Source organism: Eriocheir sinensis, chromosome 12 (genome assembly GCF_024679095.1).
Source record: "Eriocheir sinensis breed Jianghai 21 chromosome 12, ASM2467909v1, whole genome shotgun sequence".
Lineage (NCBI taxonomy): Eukaryota > Metazoa > Arthropoda > Malacostraca > Decapoda > Varunidae > Eriocheir > Eriocheir sinensis.
Genome location: NC_066520.1, coordinates 1,214,551 through 1,227,164, shown reverse-complemented (window position 1 = coordinate 1,227,164; position 12,614 = coordinate 1,214,551). Strand labels below are relative to the sequence as shown.

The following is a 12,614-nucleotide window of genomic DNA, read 5'->3' as shown; positions in this document are numbered from 1 at the left end:
TGAGATGTCTGGCGTAGTCTAACTCATAGCATCTTGAGATGTCTGCCGCAGTTTACGGGTTAAATTGCTGAACGCTCGCTGCGAGTGGTAGCATCATTTGTGACTCTTGCTGTGATCTCCAATTTCACTTAAATTTCCTGCGTATTAGCATTCCAACAATGTTTTACGAGTCTCTTTTCACCCCACAGCATTGCCAATTCAGTGGGTTTTCCACTAAATTTGGTGGAAAATCATATCAGCCTAGCGCGGAAAATCTACGGACAAGTAACTGGCATATGTTGTTGTTCAATATAGCGGCATTTTTGCATAGCTTCACCTATCACCTGACTGATTTTTTTACCAAATAGTTGTAAATTTTGCACTTGACAATACTACCCTGCCAGCACTCCATCAAGACCTACTCAGTTGCCCCAATATGGCTGGCTGTTGTGCACGCACAGACATAAGTGTTGCGCTAGACATATCGAAAGCCTTCGATAGATTCTGGCACAAGTCTTTGCTTTATAAACTTCCCTCTTTCGGATTCTATCCCTCTCTCTGTTCCCTTATCTCCAGTTTCCTTTCCAGCTGTTCTATGTCTGTGGTGGTAGACGGTCACTGTTCTTCCCCTAAACCTATCAACAGTGGTGTCCTACAGGGCTCTGTCCTATCCTGTTATTCATCAATGATCTTCTTTCCATAACAAACTGTCCTGTCCACTCATACGCTGACGACTCCACTCTGCATTATTCAACTTCTTTCAATAGAAGGCCGTCCCAACAGGAAGTACACGACTCCAGACTGGAGGCTGCAGAACGCTTAACCTCAGACCTTGCTATAATTTCCAATTGGGGTCGAAGGAACGTTGTGTCCTTCAGTGCCTCAAAAACTCAACTTCTCCACCTATCAACTCGACACAATCTTCCAAACACCTATCCCTTATTCTTTGACAACCCTCACCTGTCACCTTCTTCAAAACTAAATATCCTCGGTCTATCCTTAACTCAAAATCTCAACTGGAAACTTCACATCTCCTCTCTCACTAAATCAGCTTCCTCGAGGTTGGACGTTCTGTATCATCTCCGTCAGTTCTTCATCCTCACACAGTTGCTATCCATATACAGGGGCCTTGTCTGCCCTCGTATGGAGTATGCATCTTACATGCAGCTCTTCTGGACAGAGTGGAGTCTAAGGCTCTTCGTCTCATCAGCTCTCCTCTTCCTACTGATAGTCTTCTACCTCTTAAATTCCATCGCGATGTTGCCTCTCTTTTCTATCTTCTATTGCTATTTTCACGCTGACTGATCTATTGAACTTGCTAACTGCACGCCTCCCCCCCTCCCGCAGCCCCGCTGCACACGACTTTCTACTCATGCTCATCCCTATACTGTCCAAACCCCTTATGTAAGAGTTAACCAGCATCTTCACTCTTTCATCCCTCACGCTGGTAAACTCTGGAACAATCTTCCTTCATCTGTATTTCCTCCTGCCTACAACTTGAACTCTTTCAAGAGCAGGGTATCAGGACACCTCTCCTTCCGAAATTGACCTCTCTTTCGACCACCTCTTTTGATTCTTTTTTAGGAGCAGTGAGTAGCTGGCTTTTTTTATTGTTTCCTTTTTTTGTGCCCTTGAGCTGTCTCCCTTGTTGTAAAAGAAAAAAAAACAGGCAACACCCCTGAAAGTGCCTGTACGGTTGCAGGAGAGGCATACATAACTGAATCTTATAGATCTGGGCCTCCTCTTTCCAATAGTGTTTTTGTCTTTAGCTGTGATGAATAGTTTTTGAGATACAGAGGTTAAAAGAGACCCCCCCCGTTGGGCTGCCAGAGTGCGCCTGGGGGGATCGTCGCCTCCCTCACCAAGCGCAATGAAAGGGTTAAGCAAAGTTGTTGATCAAATTAATCATGGAGCATCTGCTGGTAGCATCAAAGTCATTGACCTAGTTATTGCTGATGATGCTGAAGTTCTCGTGGAATCACTGGAGGTCATGGTGTTGCTGTATGAGGTTGTGAAGCCTCTAGGACTGAAAGTCTCCTGGGCCAAAACCAAGGTTCAGTCTTCTGAAGGCTTGCTGGATGACAGTTCAGTCTGTTCATGCATGTGGTGAAGATGTCAAGGTCACCAAAAGCTTCACATACCTTGGCACCATAATGCATAACAGTCGTGGGTCTCACCAGGAAGTCGACAGAGTACATGGCCCTCCTCCCTCCTCTTGACGTGCCCATACCATCTCAACCTGTGCCTCCTCAGCACACTCACCATGTCCTCCACACCACACATCACTTCCTTGCTCAATACCCTGTCTTCCCCTCTCACATTCCCCATGTATCTCAGCATTCAGCAGTCACTGCTCCTTATCATCCTCTCCAACTCCTTCTTTGTTGGCCATGTTTTTTCTCCGTATAGCAGCACTGGCCTAACACATGTACAGTAGATTTTTATTTATTTTTTATTTTTTTTACATTTTTGTCCATGGCACCAGTAGGCTTCCTTGATGGGGCCTGGTGGTTGGCTCTAGTCCATTATGGTGCAGGCAAGTGTTGACCAGCAAGCTTGTTAACTCTCTCCATTTTCTCCAAGCAGCTGCTATCCTTGTTCTCACTGCTGTCTCTCCTCCAGCCTCACCTGATAACATCTCTCCCTGATGGCAGAACTGGGCCACCACTTGAAGACAACCTCCGTCTACCTCCACTGTCTCCTCCTCCCTCCTCTGTTCCCTGTCCCCTCACTCACATGTTGGGCACCTGTAATTCACCCCTGCTTGATTCACAATCCTCAGCCCTGAACATCCCTTGTGGCACCACTTCCCACACCCCATGCACAGGACGGAGCTAGTGCACACCCCTCTTCCACAACAACTGCATGGGTGCCCTCCTGTCTCCAGCCTCACTCCAGGGGCCTGCCCTGTCACTGTCACCTTAGCTTTTTCTCATATCAGTGTTCAATCCTCTCTTCTCCATCCCGGTCTTCTATCTTCTAAACCTGTCAGATGCATCCTCCTCACTTTCTGCATTTTTCACCAGGCCATCTGCATACAACAGTTCCCACAAGCCTCCTCTCTCTCCCCATGTTTTCTCCTCCATCACCACTGCAAACAATGGGGGCTCAGGGCCAACCCCTGGTAGACCCCCACCCTTATCTCAAAGCCATCCGAGGTTCATGCTCCAGTCTTCACACTTGATCTTGTGTTCACATAGAGAGCCATTCAGGGATGGAGTATTCCTATTTGGTATTCATATTTGAATACATTTGAATACCTTATTTGAATGTACAGGTAACTCGATTTATGCGAGTATTGTGTCCTTGAAGGAGTCGCGTAAATCAAAAACAATGTAAATCAAACAAGAGGTAGGTTTCTATTGAAAAATAAATATTCACTTCATTCAGTGGAGAGAGAGAGAGAGAGAGAGAGAGAGAGAGAGAGAGAGAGAGAGAGAGAGAGAGAGAGAGAGTGTGAGGAAGAAATGAGGGACACCATGAGCGACTGGCTAGTATTGGTACCAGTACCGAGCAGTCTGGTACCAGTACCGTACCGTATAGCTGGTACCGTTAGTACCGGTACTGGTACCAGTACCTGCCCACCCCTATTGTTGAGTAGCGTGGCAGCGTGGGTACTGTATTGTTGTTCAAGTGGCGCACGGGAAGAACTGAGCTCAGCTGTGTGGCCGCGGCGCCGTGTGAGTCCAGTTGCATGAGACATCTGGTGGCCACTCCATAAAATATCATGTATAAGTGAAAAAACGTGTAAATTAAACATTTATTTGGATTTTGGTCCCCGCGTTATTTAAAAAACGCATAAACCAAACTCGCGTAAATCGAGAGTTACCTGTATTCGTATTAACCCTCTCGTGCACGATGACGTGTTTCGCGTCATCAGAGGGTAAAAGGTCCTGGCGCACGATGACGTGAAACGTGTCATAAAAGTTAAAAAAATTTATTAAAAATTGTTTTCGGTGAAAGTGCGTCAAATTTGGAAGCGTCATTTGTTGGGACAAGTTTCTTTATGGTAACATATGGCAACCTTTCTAAGGAGCGTAGATGAGGAGCTTTGAGCGATTCTTATTTGTTAGCCTACTCTGATGGGAGAGGAAAAAAATACAGTTTTCTCGGTGTAACTCGGGAACTAATAGGCGTTTGAGGATTTTGAGGATACCATAAGAATCGTCACTAAATTCTGCTTCGAAATATATATTCGGCTAAAAAGTTGGCCCACAAAATTTTGAGCTAGCGAGTAGGGAAGAGTTGGTACCGTGGATTTATTGTCTACAATACTCAATACGTAGACTTGAAACAAGTTTGTATTGTTTATATATATATTTTCGTCTATTTTTATTTGCGCATGTTCTAGTACAAATCTTTATGAAGCCATTGAGACCAAATTTATTGAGGTATGATATATCTGTGAGGGTAAAATACGTCCGGGAATGTAGAGTATCGCAGCGGCAAAAAAAGGCCAGTCGGGCCTGAGAAATGCATGGTGAGTGGAACAGAAACTTATTGGAAACTTGCGGTGTGTGAGAGGGTTAAAAAACTATTGATAGAAACTAATGTATTCTCATTCATATTCAAATGCAAGGAAAAAGTATTCATATTCTGCGAATAATCTGATGAATACTCGAAAATCAATTATCAGAAAAAACATCCGTTGTTCCTTACAACTCTAGCCTTCTGAGTGGACATGTAATGTATAGTGCTGGTTCGCAGACTGCATTGTGGCGTCTGGAGTATGACTCAGTTGCCACTTGCCAGTGTGGACAGTGACTGTGTACAGGTAACTCTTGATTTACGCGAGTTTGGTTTATGCGTTTTTTAAATAATGCGGGGTCCAAAACCCAAATAAATGTTTAATTTGCATGTTTTCTCCACTTATACGCGATATTTTATGGAGTGGCCACCATATGTCTCACGCAACTGGACTCACACGGCGCCGCGGCCACACAGCTGAGCTCAGTTCTTCCCGCGCGCCACTTGAACAACAATACAGTACCCACGCTGCCACGCTACTCAACAATAGGGGTGGGCAGGTACCGGTACCAGTACCGGTACTAACGGTAACAGCTCTACGGTATGATACCGGCACCAGACTGCTCGGTACCGGTACCAATACTAGCCAGTCGCTCATGGTGTCCTTCATTTCTTCCTCACACGAGTGAGGCTGAGACTGAGTGCCTGAGTGGATACCTCGGTGATATGGATCTCTCTCTCTCTCTCTCTCTCTCTCTCTCTCTCCACTGAATGAAGTGAATATTTATTTTTCGATAGAAACCTACCTCTTGTTTGATTTACATTGTTTTTGATTTACGTGACCTCTTCGAGGACGCAATACTCGCTTAAATCCCGAGTTACCTGTAGTCCAGCTTGATACAGGCTCATTGTGTTTCACCCATATACCCAGTTACATCAAGAAGGTATTATTCAATGAAAAGTATTCATGAATGTATTCATGACATAGTACATTCACCACCCAGTGGCAATGGGTGAAATATATTTTTTCCTGACCAGCAGGACCAGCAGGTACAGGTGACTCGATTTACGCGAGTTTGGTTTACGCGTTTTTTAAATAACACGGGGTCCAAAATCCAAATAAATGTTTAATTTACACTTTTTTTTTATTTATACGCGATATTTTATGGAGTGGCCACCAGATGTCTCACTCAACTGGACTCACACGGCTGAGCTCGTTCCCGCGCACCACTTGAACAACATTACAGTACCCACACTGCCACGCTACTCAACAATAGGGGTAGGGAGGTACCGGTACCAGTACCAGTACTAATGGTACCAGCTATACGGTACGGTCCGGTAACCAGACTGCTCGGTACTGGTACCAGTACTAGCCAGTCGCTCCTGGTGTCCCTCATTTCTTTCTCACACGAGTGAGGCTGAGACTGAGTGCCTGAGTGGATATCTCGGTGATATGGATATTCTCTCTCTCTCTCTCTCTCTCTCTCCCTCCACTGAATGAAGTGAATATTTATTTTTCAATAGAAACCTACCTCTTGTTTGATTTACATTGTTTTTGATTTACGCGACCTCTTCAAGGACACAATACTCGTGTAAATCGAGAGTTACCTGTACTATGTTTGAACATTTTGCTCTTAACAACATCTTGTATTGCATTATCCCGAAATAGAAAAAAGGAATCGAGTTCAGTAGAAAAAGTACCTCTCAGACAGTTATCCCAGTTGCCGGGTGAGGCGGCACTGCACATGTAGCCAGTACCATTTATTTACAAAGGAGGATGCTGGGAAGACCCTTGGAACTATAGGCCAGTCTCTGACAAGTCTTAGTGTACGAGTAGTAGTGAAGATCGAAGATAAATGGATGAACTACCTGGAGGAAAGATCTTGTTCAACAAATTTGATATGTTTTTACTCGAGTGATAGGCAGTACAGGAAAGGGATGGTTCGGCTGATGGAATTTACTTAGATCTACAGAATGCATTTGACAAAGTGCCAGATAAGAGACTGCAGTGGAAGATGGAGCACATTGGAGGACTTGAGGAGGACTTTTGAGGTGGATGAAGGACATTTTAGGAAACAGAAATGAGGACTGTGATCAGGGATATAAGGTCCTTGCGGATGAAAGTGGTCAGTGGAGTCATAGATGTGAGGTCCTCATGGAGGAAAGTGATCACTGGAGTCCCACAGGGGTCAGTGTTGGCTCCGGTCATGTTTGCAATCTATATTAATGACATGACAGATGGAGTGAACAGTTATATGAGTTTGTTTGCCGATTTTTTTTTTTTTTTTTTACAACAAAGGAGGCAGCTCAAGGGCACAAAAAAAGGAAACAATAATAAAAATAAGCCCGCTACTCGCTGCTCCTAAAAAAGAATCAAAAGAGAGGTCAATTTCGGGAGGAGAGGTGTCCTGATACCCTTCTCTTGAAAGAGTTCAAGTCGTAGGCAGGAGGAAATACAGATGAAGGAAGATTGTTCCAGAGTTTACCAGCGTGAGGGATGAAAGAGTGAAGATGCTGGTTAACTCTTGCATAAGGGGTTTGGACAGTATAGGGATGAGCATGAGTAGAAAGTCGAGTGCAGCGGGGCCGCGGGAGGGGGGGAGGAATGCAGTTAGCAAGTTCAGAAGAGCAGTCAGCATGGAAATATCGATAGAAGATAGAAAGAGAGGCAACATTGCGACGGAATTAAGAGGTAGAAGACTATCAGGAGAAGGAGGAGAGCTGATGAGATGAAGAGCCTTAGACTCCACTCTGTCCAGAAGAGCTGTGTGAGTGGAGCCCCCCCACACGTAAGATGCATACTCCATACGAGGGCGGACAAGGCCCCTGTATATGGATAGCAACTGCGCGGGGGAGAAGAACTGGCGGAGACGGTACAGAACTCCCAACCTCGAGGAAGCTGATTTAGCGAGAGAGGAGATGTGAAGTTTCCAGTTGAGATTTTGAGTAAAGGATAGACCGAGGATGTTTAGTGTTGAAGATGGTGATAGCTGAGTGTTGTTGAAGAATAGGGGATAGGTGTTTGGAAGATTGTGTCGAGTTGATAGGTGGAGAAATTGAGTTTTTGAGGCATTGAAGGACACAAGGTTCCTTCTGCCCCAATCGGAAATAATAGCAAGGTCTGAGGTTAAGCGTTCTGCAGCCTCCAGTCTGGAGTCGTGTACTTCCTGTTGAGAGGGTCTTCTATTGAAAGAAGTTGAATAATGCAGAGTGGAGTCGTCGGCATATGAGTGGACAGGACAGTTTTTTATGGAAAGAAGATCATTGATGAATAACAGGAAGAGAGTGGGTGATAGGACAGAGCCCTGTGGAACACCACTGTTGATAGGTTTAGGGGAAGAACAGTGACCGTTTACCACCGCAGACTCTATTGAAGGCTTTCAATATGTCTAGCGCAACAGAGAAAGTTTCACCGAAACGGCTAAGAGAGGATGACCAAGAGTCAGTTAAGAGAGCAAGAAGATTGCCAGTAGAACGCCCCTTGCGGAACCCATACTGGCGATCAGATAGAAGGTTAGAAGTGGAAAGGTGCTTTTGAATCTTCCGGCTAAGGATTGATTCAAAAGGCTTAGATAGACAGGAAAGTAAAGCTATATGGCGGTAGTTTGAGGGATTAACGGTCACCATTCTTAGGCACAGGCTGTACAAAGACATACTTCCACCAGGAAGGAAAGGTAGATGTTGATAGGCAGAGATGAAAGAGTTTAACCAGGCAGGGCGATGATGCTAAGTTGCTGAGGAAGATTGGAAGTGAAGAGGATTGTCAAGCAAGGCAATGGGACCTGGACAGGATATGGGAATGGAGTCGTAGATGGGTAATGGAATTTAACAGAAGAAAGTGCAGTGTGATGGAATTTGGAAAAAGTAAAAAGACTATACAATGGGAAATAAAAGCATCAAGAAAACATCAATGGAAAAGGACTTGGGAGTAACTGTATCGGATAATTTGTCGCCAGAGAAACACATAAATAGAATTGTAGACAGTGAGATATACAACCTGGTGAGGAACATAAAAGTTGCTTTTCAATATCTGGATGAGGAACTGATGAAGAAACTGACTGTGACAGTGATACATCCAAGGCTGGAACACTCACCAACGGTATGGTCGCTGGGTATAGACAAATATAGGGAAAGTAGAGGGGATTCAGAGGGTAACAACAAAGTTGGCTCCAGGACTAAGAGACTTAACATACAAAGAGAGATTGAGGCGGTTGAACTTACTGACACTGGAACAAAGGAGGGAGAGAGGAGATCTGATCGCAGTGTATAGGGTGCTGCGTGGGATAGAGAATGTGGACAGTAGAAGAGACATTAAGGAGAACATTTTTCCACAAAGAGTGGGGGAGACCTGGAATGGCCTGGAAAAAGAAGTGGTCCATGCAAAGATGATTGATTAATGAAAGGCCAAGATTATAACAGATACAGAGACAGGACAGACCCGGACAGTACCAGCGTAGCTCCTTGCCCCCATACCACAACTAGATAAATACAATTAGCTAGATACACACACACAGCTTGACTCACGGGAATCGCAGCAACAACAGGTACCATTTTGGCAACAGGTACATTTTGCCATCACTTCCAGAAGAGAACTAGCTTAGTCAAGGTGGCTTGGGCTACTTAATTAAGTGGTAATCTCCTAAAACAGAAAGAGAACTTTGAAACCAGAAATAGTGAACATCAAGAAATAATATGGATGAATCACCAGCCTTGCTGAATGCACCATTTGGAGATTTAACTGTCGGTGATGGAGGCTATGAGAGAAGAAGGGAGTGGCTGCAGGCAGACAATGAACAAAATTCTGAGAAGAAATTAAGGAAATGGAGTGAAATTAGACTGAGTGGAAGCAAGAAAACCTGGTGCTTAGAGCCCAGATTGAGTCTGAAAGCAGGGAGAAGGAAATAGAGATGTAGTCATACCTTGATTTATGAGTTTAATTCGTTCCAGAATTTTGCTTGCACACCAAAACAAATTTCCCCATTGAAAATGATGTAAATCTAATTAATGCATCCCATATCCCCTAAAATACTTACAAATAATCATTTTACATGTTATTTTATACAGAATAAAAGTAATTTTACTAACAAATAGCAATAATAGATAATATAAAACACAAATCGATGTGCTATGGTTGTTACGGAAACTCTCGCAACCGCTAACTATACTGGAAATGTAGGCTTTGCACCAGGGTTTAGCAGGCTAGCAGTTGCAGTTTCCCTATTCTTGAGGTACCGGAACTATGTTCGACCATCAATGTGAAGCTAATTCGACATATTGTCCGAGATGGAGGGCAAACAGGAGTCAGTCACGTCCAGGAGGGCATACAAGCCGCCGAGGCTCACACACTGTTCCTGCTGTTGTGAGCATAGTATCCTCTGTTCCTGTTTTCTTCTTTGCAGCACTATCCTTTTTAACCCTTTCCTTGCGCGCAGTCTGGATGCAATCATCCCCTCAGGCGCAGTCGGGGAGCCCAATGGGGGGGGGAGTTTCTTTTAACCTCTGTATCTCAAAAACTATTCATCACAGCTAAAAACCAAAAACACCACTGGAAAGAGGAGGTCCAGATCTATAGGAGTCGGTTATCTATGCCTCTCTTGCGAACGTACATGCACGTTCAGGGAGTGTTGAATGTTAACACTTACGTCGGTGCATGCGGGATGATCAGCCATGTTGAGGTAACTGCGGACATCTCTTTTTCAGACTCTGGCAAGGGAGTATTGCCAACTGCAATATTTACAACTATTTGGGTAAAGAATCAGTCAGGTGATAGGTGAAGCTATGCAAAAATGACGCTATATTGGGCAAGAACATCCACCAGTTACTCGTCCATAGATTTGCCGCGCTGGGCTGATATGATTTTCCACCAAATTTAGTGAAGAACCCACTCAATTGGCAATCCTGTGTTGTGAGAATTAGTGTTGGAACACTCATACGCGGGAGATTTGAGTGCGGCTGGAGCTCACAGCGAGCGTTTAGCGCCACCAGCAAATACGCCTAACGCCCGCTGCAAGCGTTTAGCAATGAAAGGGTTAACCATCTTTCTGGGGGACATTGTTAACCCTTGTCTTACGGGTGGCTGAATTAATTTCCGTTTTGTGCTCTGGGTAAAAATCACAAACTTTGAAAATGCCAGAAGATAATTTTCTTTGTAATAATCCATTTTTCTTTGTAATTCTGAGTACAATGATGTACTTTTCAACATGATATGACCTCTAAGAGCAAAGTTATTGCGTATCAAAAATTCCTCCCCAAGCGTTTGACGTAACCCGCTGCACATGGCCTCAGAAAAGACTCAACCTGCATGCTGTCCAGACACTCGCAGTATGAGCGTATTTACCTAGTTGTAGTTTTACAGGGCCTGGGCTTTACGTTTGTGTGGTTCTGTCTCCGTATCTGCATTTATCCAACTTTTCTTTAAAGCTTTGCACACTCCTCACCGATACGACATTCTCACTTAGTCTGTTCCAAACCTCTATATTTCTTTGCGGGAAGCTATATTTCTTTATGTCTCTCAAGCATCTTCCCTTCCTCAATAATTTTCTATGTCCTCTTGTGTTCCTGTTGTTTATTTCTTCTTTTAGTAGTAACTCCTCGTTATTTACTTCTTCCATTTTGCTCAATAATTTTTAGATTTGTATTAGGTCTTCCCTTTCTCTTCTTTGTTCTAGTGTTAGTAATTCCATTTCCTTTAGTCTTTCCTCATATGTCAATCCCTCCAGCTCTGGAACCATTTTTGTTGCCATCCTTTGTATTCTTTCTAGTTTCTTTATGTGTTTCTTCTTATGGGGAGACCACACTGCCTCCGCATATTCAAACTTTGGTCTGACCATAGTGGTAATTAACTTTTTCATCATATCCTTATCCATGTAGTGGAATGCTATTCCTATATTTCTCACCATGTTATACGTATCACCGAATATCCGATTTATATGACTCTGGCTGATTATTATCTTGCATTATTACTCCCAGATCTCTCTCTTTGTGTACTTTCTTTAATGTTTCACCATCTCCCATTTTATATGTCCATTTTGGTCTTGCTTCACTTTTTCCCATTTACATAACATGACATTTCTTCACATTGAATTTCATCTCCCATTCCATACTCCATTTCCAAATCTTGTTTAGGTCTTGCAGAATTTCGCAGTCTTTACTGTTTCTTATATGTCTTAGCAGTTTTGCATCGTGGTAACACTACAGCAGAAAATGCATAACTGGCAACTTTGGCTGGTGAGTAGAAGCTGAGCCAGGCGGGACCCGGATTCACGTGGTATGCTCTCCCTACCGCAACTGAACTCATACCAAAACGTAACTTTTCTTAAATCTGAATTTTTCTGCAAGGTGAATACCTTTCTCAAATGCTTTGGGGTGCTCTCAGCAAGTGTTTTGGCTTGTCTCTTGGGCCCCATGTTCATGTTATGTGGTAATGGAGAAGCGTAGCTCAGGTTGTGCACACACACGGACTTGGGGAGAGTGCATAGGTTTCTCCTGAAGTTGTGCACACACATGGACTGAGGAGATGCGCATGGGTGGCAGTCTGGTAGAAAAGTGTTGCCACCACGCCGTGGCTACTTGGTGATGAGCGGGAAATTTAAAAATCCTAAAAAAATCTTCCATGACAATCTGTATAAAACCAAAAACGTACTATTTGAGGGACGACTGTATAATTCTCAGCCAGTCATAATTTCAATCAAGTAGAAACAGAGGGGTAAAGTATCCACATACAAGGGGAGCTCATGGGTGAACTGAGGGCAGGTTCAGCTGTTGTTCAGTCAAGGGGCGGGGAGATACCCTTTGCAACAGTTGCAGTGCTGCTGGGGTGATGAGCTGTCCTCCTATTTAGAACTCAGGGACCCAAAAGTAGACAGCGCACTGTACGGGCATTTCAAATCTTACACCTGTAAGATTTTTTTTTTTTTTTTTTTTTTTTTTTTTTTTTTTTTAGGTGAAAATTTTTGATGGATACTTGGGTTCCTGGATACCTGGTGGCTGAATAATCTGGGTAATTATGCTGTTTTGGAAGGCTTCTATAACTTTTTTTTTTTTTTTATCTGTCTTCTCATCACATTCCAAATAGGCATTCTTAAAACTAATAATAAGCTCAAATTTATTCATCTTTTATATTCAAGTGGTATGTCAAAGGCACAGGTTCCAGCACATGTTCACGGCTC

General features: G+C 43.7%; 1 protein-coding gene across 5 annotated transcripts in view; it reads left to right on the top strand.

Moving 5' to 3' along the window:
- LOC126997288 (hydroxymethylglutaryl-CoA synthase 1-like) overlaps positions 1 to 12,614 on the top strand; it is a 93,908-nt gene that overhangs the window by 75,291 nt on the left and 6,003 nt on the right. The window contains exon 10 of one of the 5 annotated variants that reach the window (XM_050858286.1): positions 2,602 to 3,246. The exons of the other annotated variants lie outside the window; for them this stretch is intronic. Coding sequence (XP_050714243.1) covers positions 2,602 to 2,627 — 26 coding nt within the window. The 3' untranslated portion in view covers positions 2,628 to 3,246. Of the gene's footprint in view, positions 1 to 2,601; positions 3,247 to 12,614 lie in introns of those variants that run through there. 5 annotated transcript variants of the gene reach the window in all.